Genomic DNA, 20,314 nt, shown 5'->3' with positions numbered 1-20,314 from the left:
GTTGTTGCTATACGGCTCATAGATGACACATGATAGACACCAGTGCCGAGTGTGTCAGTAAGCAAATGTTTAAAATAGCAGTTTGGGCTACTTGAGGAGCTTTTATTTACTTTCGGTCTTGCAAAGCTTGTGGAAGGGTGTGCGGCTGAATCCTGATAAGGACGACCGAGGAGTGTTGTGGCTGTTCGTGGAAAGGATATTTGTTATGGGGCTGTGGCTGCAGTTCCTCCTGATCAGTAAAACAGTGGTGGTAAGGTTGAGGCTTCATACAGGATAAGCTCTACACAAAGGAAGAAAAACAAAGTCTTCATAGAAAACCCTAGTCCCCAAGGGTTTGCAGGGACATGTCTCAAATCTTTATCTCAATCAGGAACAAGCCTCCATTTCACAAAGGAATGGTTCAGAGAATTCTATCAGCTTCTACAACAGCTGCTAAACAGCACGATGAGCACAGTCCATGAATTAACGCTTGCCTCTATATTCTTGCTGACCTGCAATGGCTCCCAACCAAGCAATGACTTGATCTTAAACTTGTATTTTTGTTTTCAAATCCCTCCATGGCTTTTCCTCTCTCCCCACCTCAGAATTCTCCTCAAGTTGTATATTACTTCAAGATATCTGCCCAATTCCAGCCTCCTTGCCACCCCTGATTTCAATCTCTTGACCACAAGAAGCCATACCTTTAGTTGCTTAAGCCCAATGCTCTGGCATTCCCTTCTTACCCAAACCTACTTTCATTTCTTCCTTTAGGGCATTACCTCAAACACTGGCCAAGTTTTGGCCATCAGACCTAACATCTCCTCATTCAATGCAGTGTTGTGTTTTGTTTTATAATGCTTCTTATGCATCTCGGCATGCCACAGTTACTTCCACTACAGAAGGAGACCATTCAGCCCTAAACTATGCCAGCTCTTCATGCAGCAATCCAAAATCAACGGGAACAGATTTTCCTTGTCTCGCTTTTCCAAACTTGACTTAATCTTGTATGTCTCTATCAAATGGCCCCTCAAAATCCTTTGTTCCAGAAAAAACCCAGCGGCCCTATTATCAACTCTTTGAAAGTGCCACTGTCTTCCAGTCTGGGAAGTGACCAGTCACAACCATTCTTTGGTTCGTGTCATTCAGCCAACTTCATATCGATGTTGTCACAGTGCCTTTTATTCCATGGGCAATGGCTCAATGTCAAACTTTGTTTAATAATGCTTCTGTGAAACATTTCACCATGTTAAAAAGCCTACAAATATAAGCTCTTGTTGATCGAAGAGATGGAAAACCACACCGAGGCAGTAGATTTCAAAATAATCTATTTGAAACGAGGAACTGGCAATCATTTCTCTTCATGTTAGTTTAATTACATCATAGTTTTAGGATTGGTAAGTCTTTACAGCTAGCTGTTCAGATGATGTGGTCACCCAGAAACACCTAATGGGGCAGTCTTGGGGACTAGCTGGTGATTTTCAACCTAGTAAAATTAACAGACTGAAGTTAAGCGACTACTCACCATTAACTGATGGAATATTCTGATTGGATGATTTTCTGAACACATCTTGACAGGAATAACAGATTTCAGAAACATGTCTCTAGGTTTAATTATTTCTATAATCCAGGGATAGTGCTTTTTTTGCTCTTGCTTATGATTGGACCTTTCGGTTTACATACCTCGTTTATAGTTTTTAACTCAGCTAATGGTCAGGGCAAGAGAAACAATGAATAGGAATAGTAGGTCCCTTAAACCTGCTCTGTCACTGAATAAGATTCTAGTAAACTGAGGCTGAGAGAGGTGGGTATCAGATAGTTAGTGAACTCTGCTGACCTTTATGGGAGGATTCAATTCAAATAAAACTTCCAGCCCTATCACCAGACACCCTGGTAGAATCACTGCCTAAAATTTGCCTGTTTAAAGAGGCTGTAGCAATACTGCACAGCAGTGGCCTGGAAAGTCTCCCAACATTGGGTTTCTGTAAGATGTAGGAGCAGAAGTGAGCTATTGGCCCATCAAGGCTGCTTAACGATTTAATGAGATCATGGCCAATCTGTTAAACTTCACCTCCTTTCTTGCCCTTTCCCCATGCTCAATCTGCTCACCAATTAACAATCTCTTTCAGCTTCAACTATTCCTAACAACCAACCTTGACAGCTCTGCAGTAAAGCATTCGACAGATTCATCACCCTCATAAGAAATTCCTAATCTTAGTCTTAAATAGGCAAGCACTTTCTAAGATTACGCCATCCGGTCCTAGACTCTCCCACAAAGGGACCCAATCTTTCCAAATTTATTTGGTGTGTTTCAGTAAGGTCTTCTCTCATTCTTCTAAACTTGTTTGTGATATATGTAAATAATTTGGATTGTTTGTGATATATGTAAATGATCTGGAGGAAGGTGTAGGTGGTCTGATCAGCAAGTTTGCAGATGACACTAGGATTGGTGGAGTAGCAGTTAGTGAAGAGGATTGTCAGAGATTACAGCAGAATATAGATAGACTGGAGAGTTGGGCAGATAAATCGCAGATGGAGTTCAATCCAAGCAAATGTGAGGTGATACATTTTGGAAGATCAAATTCAAGGGAAAACTATACAGTAAATGGAAAAGTCCTAGGGAAAATTGACGAACAGAGAGATCTGGGTGTTCAGGTCCATTGTTCCCTGAAGGTGACAACGCAGGTCAATAGGGTGGTCAAGGCAGCATATGGAATGCTTTCCTTCATTGGACGGGGTATTGCATACAAGAGTTGGCAGGTTGTGTTGCAGTTGTATAGGACTTTGGTTCAGCCACATTTGGAGCACTGTGTACAGTTCTGGTCGCCACATTACCAAAGGGATGTGCATGCTTTGGAGAGGGTGCAGAGGAGGTTCACCAAGATGTTGTCTGGTGTGGAGGATGCTAGCTATGAAGAGAGGTGAGTAGATTAGGATTATTTTCATTAGAAAGACAAAGATTGAGGGGGGATCTGATTGAGGTCTACAAAATCATGAGGGGTATAGACAGGGTGCAGAGCAAGAATCTTCCCACGCTCCCACCCCCCCCCACCCCCGCCAAGAGTGGGGCACTCAATTACTAGGGGTCATGAGTTCAAAGTCAAAGTCAGAGGAGGCAAGTTTAAGGGAGATATGCGTGGAAAGTTCTTTACACAGAGGGTGGTGGGTGCCTGGAACGCGTTGCCAGCGGAGGTGGTAGACGCAGACACGTTAGCATTTTTTAAGATATATTTGGACAGGTACATGGATGGGCAGGGAGCAAATGGACACATACCCTTAGAAAATAGATGACAGGTTAGACAGAGGATCTCGATCAGCGCAGGCTTGGACGGCTGAAGGGCCTGTTCCTGTGCTGTAATTTTCTTTTGTTCTTTCTTTGTCCAATGGCTACAGGCCCAACCTACCCAAACTCTCTTCATAAAATCCATCCATTCCCAAAATCAACCCAGTGAGGCTTCTCTGGACTGCCTCCAATGCCAGTGTATCTTTCTGTAAATAACAGGACCAAAACTGTTTACAGCATGCTGTAACAAGTATGGATATGGGTTATACAATTAATGTAGAACAGAGACACCTAGGGGTTCAAGTACTTAATTATTTGAAGTTTGCATCACAGGTAGATAGGGTGGTTAAAAAGGCATTTAGCACACTTATGTTAATTGCTCAGTTCTTTGAGTATAGCAGTTGGGAAGTCATTTTGAGGTTGTGCAGGACATTGGTGAAACCTCTTCTGGAATACTGTGTCTAGTTCTGGTTCCCCAGTTATAGGAAGGATACTATTAAATTGGAGAGGGTTCAGAAGAGATTTACCAGGATGTTGCAGGGTATGGAAGGTATGAGTTAAGAAGGGAGGCTGGACAGGCTGGGACATTTTTCCACTGGTGCATAGGAGGTTGAAAGGTGACTTTATAGAAGTTTATAAAATAATGAGAGGTATAGATAGAGTTAATGGAAATTGACTTTTCCATAGGATGGGGTATTTCACAACTGGGAAGCCCAGTTTTAAGGCAAGGAGAGATCTTAAAAAAAGACAATGAGGGGCAATTTTTTTTTTAAACACAGTGTGATTCACGTGTGGAATGAACTTCCTGAGGAAGTGGGTGCGGGTACAATTATGTTTAAAAGACATTTGGAAAAGTACATGAGTAGGAAACACTAAGGGATATGGGCCAGGAGCAGGCAGGTGGGACTAGTTTAGTTTGGGACTGTATTTGGCATGGACGGGTTGGATTGAAGGGTCTGTTTCCATGCCGTAGGGCTGTATAACTAGGGCCTTGTATTGTTTTACAAAACCTTCCTTCTTTTTACACTCATTCCCTCTTAAAGGCCAATACTCTGTTAGCCTTCCTTGCTATTCATTGAGCTCAGATGCTAACAGCTTGTAATTCATGCATGTGGGTTACAAATCCCTCTATGCTATAACTTGCTGCAATCTGGCTATAGTACATACATTCCCTCATCCATGTTACTAATGCGTACAGTAAATAATCGTGGCCCTAGACTGAGCCCTGTGGCACTTCACTTGCTGCAGATTGCAATTCTGAAAATGCCCCCCACTTATCCCAACTCCCTATTTTAGGAGTTAATCAATCCTCCGTCCATGCTAATATATCAAACCTTCCTCCCTCGTCAACCGGGTACCACGGGTTCTTATTTGGCATTATGTGTTGTACCTTTCTGAATGCTTTTTGGAAATCCAAAAATCTTACATCTACTGCTTCCCCTTTATTGATCCTATTTGTCACCTCCTCAAAGAATTCTAATAAACTTGTCAGGCACAATTTCCCTCTCATTAAGCTGTGCTGACTCTGCTTCACTACATTTTGGGCTACTAAGCCCTATGGTATTACAACCGTCATAGCAGATTCTAACATTTCCAAATGATATATCACTCATCTTTGCGGGCTAATCCGAGATCAGCAAGTACTGGGGATTCTTTCTTTGTAGGGTTCAATTAAGGAATGACAAGGCTGAGGAATCTCACGTGAAAACTGGGAGAGCTCAAGGGTGTTCAGGGACCTGGTAGAAACAGACTTGTTTCTCCTGGAACCCTAGAGATTCAAAGAGGTAAAGCTTTTAAACTTACATTGAAAATTTTGGTTGGTCAGCTTCTCCTCTCATATTTCTGCTTCCAAATAACACACAGAGCATGAGCATTCACTTCCTGAGTGTTTAACATCAAGCTGTGGTGTCTATTGCATTTTTGTTGTTCTACAACTTTTGAATCTTAAGTAGACCTTGCATGCTTTTAACAAGGACTCCAGAACCGGAATACTGCTGGAATTATGGTGGCTGAGAGCAGGCAGATTGGATGTGACAGGTTAAAGTCAAGGCCATACTGACTGTGTGTTATTGACAATAAATTGGACAGACAGCATGAAACACCTTGCTTTAGTTGCTGAGCAGCAAAAGAGGTTTTCAGAATGTGGCATTACCAAATGCTTTGGGCACAAGGTAATACCTACACTCTATAGGGTACAAGGCTTTTTGCCTCACATAACAGATTAATTTAGGATATATTAATGTGGAATTTCAGCTATACTTTAATTCAGTTCCTTCATACAGCCTTGCTCATAAGTACCAAATCAGGTACCTTTTGTGTAGCATCATCAGAATTCATCACTGATATTTAACAAAGCAGCATTAATTACAATGCTTCTCATTTATTTCTGGAAATGTGTTGGTGAGAAAACACCATTCAACAAACATCAACTCAGGATTCTGATTGCATTCTCAACAAAAATATTAACTAAATCAGCACTGCGCTTGCTGACAGCAATTCATTTTGATATTTTGCACTCAAGTCTCTTGAAACACAATAAAATACCCCAATAATCAAAGTCACACAGAGGCTTCAGAAAACTCCAGAAATTCTTAGGCGTGAATGAGTTAAGTAACACAGACTAAGTACTAAAGCAAATTTGCCAGTGGGTGTATTATATAAATGTAAGTTTGAATATGAGCCAAAAAAATTCAATGTCAACTCTGAAAGAGGAAGACTGTTGTTGAAGTAAAACATTTCATGACTATCAGTATGGTGAGGCAGGTTCCGTTTTCAAATGAAGGAGTTCCACCTGTCCTTAAAGAAAAATATTTTCATGCAACGGAAGAAACTGCACACTTCCCAATGAGATATCAATACTTCCCCAAAAGTACTGAAAGCAAATGAGTTAAGAGACTAAGATTTTTATTATTTACTGTCAATCACATATCTCCAATGTTCAACTTTATCTAATTCAAATAAGAGGAAGAACAGCTATTCATGTCAGAGAAAAAACAAATCTATTGTTCTTAGAATGCCCAAGAATATCCCCTCCTTCACGGCAACTTCCTATAATCTTAAATAAACTATCAAATCCCATTTCTGAATGAAAAGAATCAATTATTGTAGAGCTATTACTACAATTTTCTTATTTATAAATGTTTTATTTAAATAGTGATTGTTGATGACATCAGAAAGAATTTCTGTCAAAATTTAATCCTCCTTGATCATAGGGAGCTAAACTGAAACAGGAGATACAACTGTTATTAATGCTCAGCAATTGTTAATTTCAGCTGTGAATATTAAAGATAAGGCCTTATTGTGTAATGAGGGACATTTTAATGTGAAGAAAACAAACTGGAACAATAATATCACTTGATTTAAGAGAATTTTTTACTTTTCTCCTCTGATGTAGAGCCCACTGATTCATATATACAGAAGATGGCCATTTGGCCCATCTCAATTCACTAATAATGACAGCGAGTTTTGAGAAGACTTGTAGCTCAGGTTGAGGTTCTGGATGTGAGTTTGCTTGCTGAGCTAGAAGGTTAGTTTTCAGACATTTCGTCACCATTCTAGGTAACATCATCAGTGAGCCTCCGAAGCGCTGGTGTTATGTCCCGCTTTCTATTTATCTGTTTAGGTTTCCTTGGGTTGGAAATGTCATTTCCTGCATTGGTGATGTCACTTCCTGTTCTTTTACTCAGGGGATGGTAGATTGGCTCCAAATCAATGTGTTTGTTGGAGGAGTTCCGGTTGGAATGCCATGCTTCTAGGAATTCTCAGGCGTTTCTGATTTCTGATTTACAGGATCCACAGTTCTTTTGGTTTTTATTCAGCCTTGAATCTCACTCAACAAAGTGGGAAACTGCCCAGGTACATCTTTCAGGAATCAAGGATTATGGCGAGAGGACAGCTCAGTGCATTCAAAGCAGAAAATCAAGTGTTTCAGGATTGAGTGGTTATATAGTCAACTCCTTCTATTTCTTAGGCTCTTATATAATGTTCTGTTCACAAAAAGCAGGGCAAATGAAATCCAGACAATTACTGTCATATTGTCTACTTTCAATTATCAACATAATACAACAGCCCTTCAGCAGAAAACAGGCTCTGTTTGTTTCTAAACAGAAAGAACCTAATCCTGAGGTTTGGAAATCAAAAATTCTAGGCACACTGAAGCTGGTTGCTATAATGTTCATTTTCCTTGCTTTGTTTAATGTGTTCTATACACAATAACAGTTTTTTTTAAAATTAAAACTATAGTTAAATCTTAGAGCACGGGTTTATTGGTTAAAACAAACAAGGTATTTGGATTTCTAAATTCCATAACAGGATCATAACACTGGATCGGAGGGCTGATTCCCAGATGGGGGGGCATGAAAGTGCCTATCCTCAACATCAAACCAATAGGAGGACTGAATGTAGCACTAGCAACCCTTGCAAAATGGAGTTCAATCAGAATCGGGGAAAACTCTCCAATGCCTGAAGTCACAAGGAGGGTGGGTACTAGTGTTGTAAACCAGCCCTAGGACTTCACTGCAGGACGTTCTCAGGGCATTGCCTTAGATCATAGCATCTTTAAATACTCTGAATAACGTTCCTGCTGTCAAGTTATAAATGGGAGATATTCACCAATGGCTGCAGAGAACTCTCACCCTTTAGGAATGTAGTTGTTTATGGACATGTGCAGTAAGCACTGGTCGGTGCTCTACCTTGAGCTGACAAGCTGCTAGTTAACACGTTAAATGCCAGACAATGAAAAATGCCAAGGCGATAGGATCTATATACGGCCTGCATCATCCCACTTAACATTTAATATTATCATTACAGAATCCTAGAGTCATCATTGATCAGAAGCATACACCCTGCATTTACAAGTCAAAGACTGGGTATCCTGTAATGAAGAACTCACCTTCTAACTCCCAAAGCCTGTCAACATTTTCAAAGCACAATTCAGAAATTCAACATCATCTAGCAGAAAGCAGCCTGAGGGACTGGCACCCTATCCAGCACCTTCACTCCTTCCAGCACCAGCACCCAATGGTTTCATTGTGCACCATCTACAAGATCGAAGCAGCCTGCCAAGACTATCTGACATCATCCAAATCTACAATCTCTCCTACTGAGAAACTCAGGCAGCAGACGCATGGCAATATCATCACCTGAAGCTCCCCTCCAAGTTCTGGAAATATATTGCTGTACCTTGAACATCATCCGAGTCAAAATCCTGGATATCTTTATCCAACAATATTGTGGAAGCACCTTCACCACATGGAATGCAGGGATTCAAGAAAGCAGCTCATCAACCACTTTCTTACAGGCAATTAGGAATGGGTTGCTGGCCCACGTACAACGAATGGACGAAAAATAAACTTTTCTGAAGCATGTTAGAGAATATTCCATTGAAAATCAAAATATACTACATCCACAGTTCCTCTTTACAACCTCAAAAAAAAAGCTAACATTCGGTAAACACAAGTTCCCTTTTACAAATCCATGTTGACTCTGTCCACTCATGATAGGATTTTCTCCCAGGTCTGGATGTGAATGTGGAATAGTTTCCAATGATTAAAAATACACTGCAGATGAGAAAACAGACTGCAGATCAGCAGCTTCCTTCCACCTTTGAATCCCAACCCAATAAGTCTCCAGCATCCCGCTAGCGTTGGACAAAGAATGAAGAGTTCTCTTAATTCAAAGGCTACTACATATTCAAATTGTTGCTACTTCAATTTCTCGCCTTGCCCCCAAATCCTACCGCCAAATAGTAATCCTTTTCAACTTACCACCTTTCCACTACCTTTTAGAATCCCAAACATAAAAATGCTACTTGCCACAATGTGATTTTCTAACGTATTGCCTCTTTCAGACTCTCATGGGTACACTGGATTCTCAACCACCCTGTACCTGAATGATGATCCACATTGGATACATCCACATTGGAGCAGTGCTCTCATTGACACTTGCCAGTGTACCTTACTCCCTCTTTCACTGGAGTTCCCTCAGCCTGCAAAATCTGTCCACCAGAAATCTGCCTTATAAACCGGAGCGATGAGGTGGCACCAAATCCTACTGTATTCTTCCCAACTAATACTGCTCCATTTACAGACACAAACATGGCAATTACAAACCCAATACAGACTCTACACTTTTTCAAATGCACTGTATGTGGGGCAATTAGGTAAACAAAACCAATTTGATCAAAATTACGTGCCGCTACGTTAGCTGTACAAATTGGACCAGTCTTTATTTGAAGAGACGAAAGGAGCCATTTATTCTTTTTGCTGGAACTGTAAGCTGAAGGATGAAGACCTCTGTGAGGAGCGGACATTTTCCCAACACAGAGATATCAGAAAGGGAACAATATGGCAATCAGAGTCTCACCTTTGATCATTATTGAATGGTCTGAATCTCAATTGCTGTGTGAAATCATCCCACAACACCAGCTTTTCAATGTGTGGGAAGCGACAATTGCTGTTGCTTGCGGTGGAGTCATTAATACTGCAATTTTGAGTTGTTTTTAAAAAGGATGTTTTCATTAACCTAAGTGAGATGATTCTCCTGTTATTTGCCATCTTGAGCGCTGGTAGAGCGGTCTACTTACTTTCTACCCAATCTTTTTTTCCAGGCCATTCACCAATTGTGATATGTCACTGCATCTGATCTAAAAGTAAACAGGATAACGGTGGGGGGCTAATTTCTGGTAAACCATATTAAAATCAATGGAATCCCAATTTTAGATGATATATTACTTCCTTTTCTAATTGTGAAACAACATAGCTGAATGTTGCCTGTTCAAAGAAATAAATCCACAAAACAAATGGCTTTAGAAATAAAGCACATTCAGCAGCTAAACAGCACCTTGCCATAAGATGTTAGTTAGAGGACAGATGCCTCTGAATTAAGCGGCTCATCAAAGTATTCTCATCTTTTACAATAACACACATCTGGTGATTTTTGTTGCGTGAATATGGGTCATTGTCAAATTATTAATAGTACAGACTGCAGGACTAAAGGGTACAAGGTCACATTAAACACAGGGAATGTGCTGTCATCTGAATAGTAGTCACTTAATGGGGGAGGTGCAGATAACACATTTAGAAACTTCATACAAGATAGTATTAGTGTCTTTAGGCACAGCAAACATGGCCTTACATACATTCAGCTTTTATGCTCTGCCTTATTTTCACTCTCCAGATATTTGTATCGCAGTATATAAAATCTCTGAAAAGAATTTCATGACATAAATCTGCTAGATGGTTATGAACACCATTCCTTAGAACAGCTATGGGTTGGGATTTCAGCACATGCTAGGATTTTTTTAAAAATAAACCAGAATTAATACTGCAGTGATGTTTCAACATTCCCATTCGGACAAGTAATGGGCCTTCTGCACTTAAGTATTTAATCCTAAATCAATCTGCAACTTCTTTAGTTCGGTCAATCATTTACTTGAAGGCTTTTGTGCCCACTGTTCTTTTCAGAGGACACCATTTGTATGCATTGCTGCAACGGATTTCATCAGCAGTGCATGACATCTCCTGCAGGTCGTTTGCTTATATTACAGTTCTTTCCATAGAAGAATGCTGATTCTGATTCATGTTAACATACTGTCACATTTGGCAGCAAGACCCAATTTAGCTGTCCTCACCAATTATCAGAAAATATTCCTCGAATCAGTTTCAATCCACCTCCAAGTGCACATGAAAATGATGTGACTCCCAAAAATCAATACTGCTAACACATTTCAGACCATTTAGTTTAAATGAAGTTATAACTGATATCACTGTCACATTACACTGTTAAATGGAATGAAAAGAAGTAGAACATGCAAATTGAACAAAATACGGAATAAATCTCAATAATAGGCTGATTAGCCACGCAAGTTAATACAAACCGAATCATCTTGTCAAATGTCACTATTCCAGAATTATGATATAATGTCTGGCCAATGCAAACATCCTGGCGATCAGCACCGGTCAAAAACTGAACTGGATGGGCCACATGAACACGGTGGCTGCAAGAGCAGGTCACAGGATAATTCAAAACCTGACTGCCCCATACCTGTCCACCACTTGCAAGGCTCACGTAAATAAGTTGATGGAATATTTCACACTTGCCCGGATGGATGGAGTGCCAACAAAATTCATGAAGCTCGACACCATCTAAGACAAATGGGCGCATTAGATTGGCACCGCATGTGCCACTGATACTCAGCAGCAGTAATTGTGGCTCTCCGAAAGCACCTTCAATAACCTGTGATCGCTACCATCTAGAGGGACAACAGCAATAGATACATGGGAAAAGCACTATGTGCAGGTTCCCCTCCAAACCACTCACTACCCCCACGGGGAAATATATTGCCATTCTCTCAGCATCACTGGGTTAAACTTTACTGGAAATCCATTCCCCACCCCCCACCCCAACCCGAAGAACAAACGGTCATCCTTATGCACCACAGGACTAGGGTGGTTCATGAAGGTAGCTTAACATCACCTTCCTCAAGGCAATTAGGAATCGCTAACCATCGACACCAGTGTCCCATGAATGAACACAAAAACAAAAACTGCTTCTGATCATATGACTTTTATTCGGCCTTCCAACACCTGGAACAAATGAAATTCTTGCTACCCTACAGCATAAAAGTAGCAAACTGAGGATAGTAATCTAAAGAATCAGAGGATTAACTGATAATCAGTTAGAACAGAAATCAACAAAGTAATGTAACTGATTACACATCCACAAACTAAAATGCTACAACAAACAGCAAAACATTAGAGGCAGAATTTTCCCACGGGCTCTGAGACACTAACACATGGGAGAGTAGGGACAGTGTTGATTTTCCCTGAACAGATTCATTTGTGATCTGTAGGCAGCTCAGTCCAGGGGAGGATGGCAAGACAGCTCTCAATGTCTCACGATACTCTCTCCAACTTTGTAAACTGTTGAAAAAGGTGGTGGCCTGGTGACTCAGTGGTCAGCTCTGCTGTCTCACAGCGCCAGAGGCCCAGGTTCGACTCCACCCTCAGGCAGCTGTCTGTGTAGAGTTTGCACAGTCTCCTAGTGTCTGCACAGGTTTCCTCCGGGTGCTCCGGTTTCCTCCCGCGGTCCAAAGAGTGCAGGTTAGGTGGATTGACCATGCTAAATTTCCCACTGTCCAGGGCTATGCAAGTTAGATGGATTAGCCATGGGAAATACAAGATTACAGGGAAAGGGTAGAGGGATGGTGGTATGCTTTTAGGAGGGGTAGTGTGTACTTGTTGGGCTGAATGACCTGTTTCCACAGTGCAGAGATTCTGTGAAGAAAAGAACCTGCAGCCAGGCCTTCGTTGCGGATGGAAAGGCTACAGCTTGTGACTGTTCCTGGAACTGCTGCCTCAAAATCAATGGGCTGCCTCTCAACATGCCTTAGGTAGCACAGTGAGCCACCTAGGACTTGGCAATAGTAGCCGGCTTTTATTTGGCTCAATATGGAGAAGCAATAAAACAAAAAGGGCACAATTCCAAAAGGGGGTTCCACAGCAGAGTGTGTGTCCTGGTGTTCGTGTGCACAAATCATTGTCAGGATAGCTACAGAATGAGGTTAAAATGACATCTGGAAGGTGAGCAATGTTGGGGGGCAGGAGGGAGGCAGAGACAGCAAGCAGAAGGATGGACACGGTGAGATAGGTGCTGGGTGGGATTGAAACAGGGAAGCGGGCAGGGAGAGATGGCAGTGTAGGGTGGGGTGGGGCAAGCGAGACAGCCAGCAAAGATGAGAAAAATGGCAATCAAGGGAAGGGAGGCAGCGGACAGGAGGGGTGAAGGGAGGCAGCGGGGGGGGGGTGAAAAAAGGGAAAAGTGGGGCAGCAGGCAGTGGAATAGAAACAGTAAGTCAGGAAGATGGTGAGCTGAAGACCAGAATAAATGAGACAGAAGTCAGTAATTGATTTAAGAGTTTGTAAGAGGTGGTTTAGGCAAGACAATATCTGAGCAAATGGTTCTGCGTAGTTGCTGTTACATAATTAAAGGAAGGTCTTTCCCAAAGACATTCAACACATTAAAAACACAAGTGTGTTTTTAGGGTGTTTGGGAAGAATTTCAGTTTCCTAGCGCAGACCTCCAAATCAGTTAGTTTCTCCAGCAATCTCTGTTTCAGATTTCCAGTAAATGGAGTCTTTGGCTTTTATCCCTCCCAATAATAATGCAAGTTTCTCTCACGGCACATTTTAAACCATGCATGCTTTTAAATACTATCTCTCCCATTCACTTCTGTATGCATTGAGATGGTTTAATGCTAAAATAGTTAAATCGGTTTATTGCTGATCATACCTCTGCTGCACTGAATTGCTAGTTGTTTGCCATTCCTGCCACCATTCTCACCATCTCCACAGGAGGGCAAGGCCTGCTCTAAACAGCCAACCTCTTTACAACCTTAGAGGTATTTTACTTCTGCTTGATTAATATCTGTTGATGTGAAGACATGTTTGGACTATTTTCCTTACTACTTATGGCCTTTTTAAGCAGTTTCAAGAGTCTCAAGGTTCATGAAGGGTACACAATAGGGTAGAGTTGGGATAGCCACCAGATTAGCAATGATGTTATTGGCTGGCAAAGCAGGCTCAACAGGCCAAATGACGACTTCTTGCTCTACAGTCTTATGTTTCAATGGTCCTAAGTGAAGACAACACTCAATAAGCTGAAAAAAATAAACAAGTTGCCCTTTTTCCATTTTCTATTTAATTCAAAAGCACATCTCCTTAAGTCTATTGAGTTGAAACAGAAGATCCTTGTCTTGAACCACAACTGCCAAGTCAACCCTTCTGTCAAATGCAAATTTGACAAAAATAGAAGTCATATTAAAAAAAAATGCATAGATGTCTAGTTCATGTACAGTACGGCAGCAGTACAGGTATTCAATGTAAAACGTAGAGGTTCAGAATTCAAATGCCACCATAGTAAATATGGAAATGAATCCAGTAAATCAGATCATTTGCAGACTTGCATGGTATTGCATCAATGGCAATGAGTGACCATCTTTCATTCTCCTCCATACTTTTGGCAGGCACACTCTTACAAATATGTCTGATTCATTCTGCACATGGCTAGAAAGAATGAGGGAATATCACCATAAATACTGAACTGTTCCTTTTTTGAAACTGGGTATCACCTTGGTCTACGTATGTACTGGGCTATGGGACAAGTGCTGGAAAATGGGATGAGAATAGTTAGGTGACTGTTTTTGATTGGTGCTTACTCAATGGGCTAAAGGGCCTTTTTTCTGTGTTGTAGACTTCTATGACTCTATGGTCATTCTCCTGTGATCCAGTAAACACCACACGAAGTAGAAGACTGAAACATAACTTCTATGTTTTCTATTCGTTCTCCATTTGCTGTGGTATCTTTGAGAGTTATCAGATTCTGGCACTTTTCCCTCTCAACGCAACAACTTCTCTATTTTCTTTTGATTACAGCTTCTCACATTCAAACAATTTAAAAATTTACCTCCTCAATGTCACCCATTGTAATCTCTGTTACAAGTACTTGTTAAATGTTCATACCAATTTTGTTTTCCCCTCCTCTTAAGCATTAATTCTCATTTCATATTTGTTTTTCAAGGCTACTTGTATGTTCTGAGCTCTGTCTTCCTTATCCTACACTTAACTCATTTCTTGTGTTCTCTTAATATCTCCAAAGGTTCCATACATCTGAAATATTAAACAAACTGAAATAAAATTAAGATAGCCTGAAACCTGTGAATTAGATTCCATCTTACTAACTCACACCTCAATTACAAATTGACAACAATTGATGCAATGAAGCCATTTTGCTTTTGGGTGACAGCAAATATAGACAGAGACGATACTAAAATCAGCCACACACTATACCTCAAGTCAACAGAAAATCAGAAATGAAGAATAACGGTTGACTTATTCAGCATGACCCATTTTACACAATGGCTCAAAGTCAAAATTACTTCATTTGTTAGACTCAAAATGTTTAAGTGACTGTCAGCAAAATATTGTGACAATTGATTGATCATTGAACCCAAAATGAAGGGTCAAATACAAACTAAACATGAAATCACAATCACTATCCTCTCAGGTAATCCTCCCCATGATTCCTGCTGGGAATGATCCCGTCACACTACCCTCTAGGACCTCGGCCCCACAAAGCAAACTGCTCCCTAATCATCCAATGAGCAATCTCTTGACCAAATGTTCCCAATAAATAATCTCATTTCTTATTCACATCCATACACTTGCTTCCAATCCATTCCTGTTAACCTCCAAATCTGTGGCTCCCAGGTTATCTTGACCCACTTAGTGTCCCATGCAAAGCAATTCCCAAAATCATCCCCTCCTCACCCAAACCCAACAGATATTTTGTTTAATCAGTCCTGGGACATGAGTGCCATTGGCTGGTCTGCATTTATTGCCTGTCCCCTGTTGCCCTCGAACCGCTGCAGTCCATATGGTGTAGGTTGAGCCAAAATGACTTGTGGAGGGAACTCCAGGATTTTGACCCAGTGACAGTGAGGGAACAGTGATATATTTCCAAGTCAGGATGGTGCGTGGCTTGAAGGGGAACTTGCCAGTGTTGATGTTCCCATGTATCTGTTGCCCTTGTCCTTCTAGATGGAAGTGGTCATGGGTTTGGAAGGTGCTTTGATGAATTTCTGCAGTGTGTCTTGCAAATAGTACACACTACTGCTACTGGGTGTGGGTGGAGGAAGGGGTGGATGTTTGTGGATGTAGTGCCAATCAAAGTGGGCTGCTTTGTCCTGGATTGTGTCAAGGTGTCGTTGGAGCTGCACCCATCCAGCCGAGTGGGAGAATTCCATCACACTCCTGATTCGAGCCTTGTAAATGATGGACAAGTTTTGGGGAGTCAGGAGGTGCTTTACTCGCCACAGTATTCCTAGCCTCCAACCTGCTCTTGTAGCCCGTGTTTATGTGGCAGGTCCAGTTGAGCTTCTGGTCAATGGTAACCCCCAGCATGTTGATAGTGAGGGTTTCAGTGATCGTAACACCATTGAATGTCAGAATTGGCCCTCTGCTTTTATGATGAAACTTGCATTGTTTGGAAGAATTGATCAAGCATCTTATCCACAAGCACCTCAAAGTGATTAATGGAAAACAATTGTTCTGATCTTTTTTCCTTGACTTGACTGCAATTTAATTTTAAGTACAAAACAGTTTTTATTCCTCCAATTGCAACATCCCCTTCAGAGAATCTGAGTATACCCAAAGTTTTCTTCAAAATTATAAAATCACATTTCAATATAAATTTACATAAGAAGCAAATTGTTTCAGGAAAATAATACATTCTAAGCATGTCACAGCTTTTAATTGCAAAGAAATGTTTTGCATACCAATGAACTACACACATAAAGAAAGGTATGTGGGCTGCATAATAGACAGTAGAGAAGGCTTACAGAGTACTTTATATGTAACTAAGTGTTCTAACCTGGGGCGCAGTACATTTTCTCTATGGCACTACTGTCACAGGAATCGTCAACCTCACTCCATCTGCTAAAATACGTCAGTTGAATGTGTCCTAAAAACAAAATGACATGAGAAATCAAAACAATTTTTTCCTACATTTTCTGTAGAAGTGAACTGTAATTATTCTTTTGTAGCTAAAAAACAGTATCATTAAGAATAATGGCATCATTAAGCACTAGAGGCTATTACTGTGGGTGAATTCACTGCACTGGAAATGCAGCTTCAGACAGGAAAAGAAGATATTAATTATAGGATAAGACGCCTACACACTTAATTGGAAGCAAGTAAGCAACAGCAAAAGATATCAGGAAAAAAAATGCATTTGCTAAAGTTCCTGACCTTTGTCATTCAGCAAGATGTTGTTTGGGTTCAAATCATGGCATATGATTCCTTCTCGGTGAAGTGCATCAAGGGCTACTGCTATCTCTGCTGCCCAATGTTGAATGGAGCTTTCTGGAATATGAGCACTGGAAGCTTGCACAAAACTTTCTTCCAGCTCTTTAAACAAATGTGATATTAACTTATCTCCATCTGTTTTTGTGGCAGTGCAGCTTTCTCTCACTGCCTTTCCACTTGTATCTTCAGAATGTGGAGCACTCTCTTGGTCTCTGCCTCTGTATATTTGCTCTTCTTGTAAAATATCTTTTTCACTTGAATGTTTTTCTTGCATAGTTAGGGAAACATCTTTGTCACCAGAATAAATTGAACTCTCTTCACCCAGATCTGTAATGCAAGGGCTGAGACAGCCACGTAGTTGAGGAATACGATTCATATTCCGATGAATGTTTGCCAAGTCCGAGGTATCACCAGATGCAATAGTCACACACGATGGCACATTTTCAGCATGGGTAATGGCAAACAAGGAATTAACTTCTTTTTCCTCAACATGCAGGCTGGCACTGATTTGCTTGCATGGGACTTCTTCCTTTCTATTCTGAGGAGGTTGTAATTGCTGAGTTGAGGTATTATCAACATTTGCATTGCGAGAGCCAGCTTCCATTGGTAAAATTTCCCCCCGTGTTCCTTGTGAATTCACACAATCATTGATATTGTAATTAATTTGTAAAACATCAGGTTTTTCATAGAGTCTGTTCTCTGTATTATCAACATTGGTCACACTGCATTTATCAGATGAAAGAAATGCAACTTCCTCACCGTCCTCGAAAGAACCTGGTAAGTTCACTAATAGATCAGGCCTTCCCTCCTCACAGCTGCTGGTCTCTCCACCTGCCGCATCTTGAAAGGAGATAATTGGTACAGAATCACTTGAGGATCCTCGGCTGCAAGTATCTGGGGCCGAAAGGCTAACTGACTCCAGGTGAGATTCGCTTGTTTCAAAACTGCTCTTGTTATCAACAACTTCAGGCACCAGATGGAAAATCGGCACTGATTCTGTTTTTATATTTTGGAAATTTTCTGCTAGGTCAAGGCTTGCAAGTTCATTTGCACTATCCTTGCTATCAATTCTGAAAAATTCCATTGGGCTATTTTTGGACAGATTTAGAGACTCAGAGGTTTCCACTGGGCTAAAATCCTCAGTGTTTATGCCCTCGGTGAAGAACCGAAGCTCTTGGCTTGTAGTGGGAGAACAAAGGCTATCATTACTAAGAAGGGAATGTGACCTTGGGGTCATATCTACGTTCATGGAACTTCCAGGTACATTTTCACTAACTGTTGAAAAGGTTTCAGAAGTAAGACTGTCAGGATCTTCTTTCTCCTGTTCATATTCATGACATAAAGTAAGATAGCTACTGGTACATTCTTCAACTACTTCAGAGTCTGATGATGGTGATCCCAATAGATCAGGAGAATTGTCTTTTGCATCTTCATCAGGAGCACTGCTATCATCCTGTGAACTTGAAGTCAGGTTACTCTTCCAAGGGACGCTCTGCAGCATATTTCCAAAGTCACTTTCCAATGAGCCAACACTGCTGTTCATGCCCTCAGTGCTTGACTGGTCTCCGGTAAAACTACTACGTACAGTGACTGATTTGGGGCCATGTTTGTCCAAATTATGAGATTCAAAACTTTCCTCGGATTTTTTCTGGAGGAATTTACTTAGATACGACCACAGCTTACCTCCTAAGTTCAAACACAAAAAAAAACAGTAAAAATGCTTTAAAAAATACTCCAGACAATTTATTTTACAGGTCTCTTTTTGATTCGCTAAGCTTCAATGAGTGAGCTACTTACTTGCTCATATCACTGAACAAAATATCAAATTAATTCCGCATTAACGATCTTAAACATATCATGTGAAGAAATGTGGGCTGTAAATGGTTGTAATGTTTACCATAGGTGGGAAGGCTAATTCATGAGTCTTCTGGGTCAAATCACTTATGAAAAGCATGCTGGGAAATCCTACGGCTTCACATGCAATCGTATATTTTACAGGGCCAAGGTGGTAAGCTCTTCTATTGCTCCACCTTTATCAACTTTCTCAACAAATGGATAACTTGACAAGTAACATTTAACATCTACATTTGGAGAAAGTTAACTTTGTTAAGATACAGTCTGAATACTTCAATAAATACCATTTGAAATGTTTTTGTATCAATGCATTAGAATCTTTGAATGGATACGTCACAGGCAAGAGGTCATTTGGCCTCGGTTTTTGTGCTGGCCCCCTTAAGAAACAATTCACTGAGTGACACAATCCTCACCCACATCCCCTTTCCACAGTAGCCCAGCAAATTTAATTCTTTGAGAGAGATTCTGTGTCTTGTGTCCATTACAATCTATTGAAGGTGATTCTCAGTAACATTTCAAGGAATTGTGATGCACCTTTATGCAAATCAATATCATTTATATATGAAATACAAGTGCAAGCAATCTGCTTACTTTAATCCTGTTAATGTACCTAAAATATTTTGTTCTACAAAGCCTATTATTATCTGCTTCACTAAGGTACTAAAATCATACTGAGCATCTGCACAAATAATGGAAGCCCACACGAACATCTAGGGCTATTATCATGTTCAATTGATTGTGTTTACTGTGCCAGATTGGAATGCAGGTACAAACTGGCAGCCTTTACTTAATACTCCTCTAAGTGTTTGAATTGTGATGATTTAATTACTACTTTAAACCCAAGTGCACATCACAGCTTCCAGCATATCAAACAGTGCCTTTGCAACAAGGTTTTGCTAAAACTATAAGATGCTATTCCAAATGTCCAGGTCCTCACGAGCAGAGTGTTTATAATGATTCGCAGTTTTATCACAGGAAACATCAGTTTCCATTTTTTTAAAAAAAACTTTTCATTCCTCCAAAGCCTGTCTCTACATTCCTCTCAAATAGCAGCATGAGACAAGACAAACATTTTACTGGAAACCATTCAAGATAATAACTAAAGACAATGGACTGGATTTTGCTGGAAAAATAACGGCTTGTTAATACGCAAATCAAGGGGATTAAGAGGTACAGCTAATTAATTACATCATACCATCGGTTGCTCGACACAAACAGCATCTTGCACTTGATATCCTTTTTTTTATAAAAAAGCTTTCCACATTTGCAAATTAATTACCAACAGAATTTTATACAGAAAGTGAAACCCAACCATTTAGAGTAAGCATCTGTTCAACAG

General features: G+C 40.5%; 1 protein-coding gene across 2 annotated transcripts in view; it reads right to left on the bottom strand.

Moving 5' to 3' along the window:
* The window catches only part of rps6kc1 (ribosomal protein S6 kinase polypeptide 1), a 161,486-nt gene that overhangs the window by 7,191 nt on the left and 133,981 nt on the right, over positions 1–20,314 (bottom strand). For both annotated transcript variants that reach the window (XM_048536017.2, XM_048536018.2), the window contains 2 exons: positions 17,065–18,807; positions 16,688–16,777 (listed from right to left, as the gene is read on the bottom strand). In XM_048536017.2, the coding sequence (XP_048391974.2) occupies positions 16,688–16,777; positions 17,065–18,807 (1,833 nt within the window). The remainder of the gene's footprint in view (positions 1–16,687; positions 16,778–17,064; positions 18,808–20,314) is intronic.

This window comes from Stegostoma tigrinum, chromosome 9 (genome assembly GCF_030684315.1).
Source record: "Stegostoma tigrinum isolate sSteTig4 chromosome 9, sSteTig4.hap1, whole genome shotgun sequence".
NCBI lineage: Eukaryota > Metazoa > Chordata > Chondrichthyes > Orectolobiformes > Stegostomatidae > Stegostoma > Stegostoma tigrinum.
The sequence above is the reverse complement of the archived record's forward strand: the minus strand, read 5'-3'. Positions and strand labels throughout refer to the sequence as shown.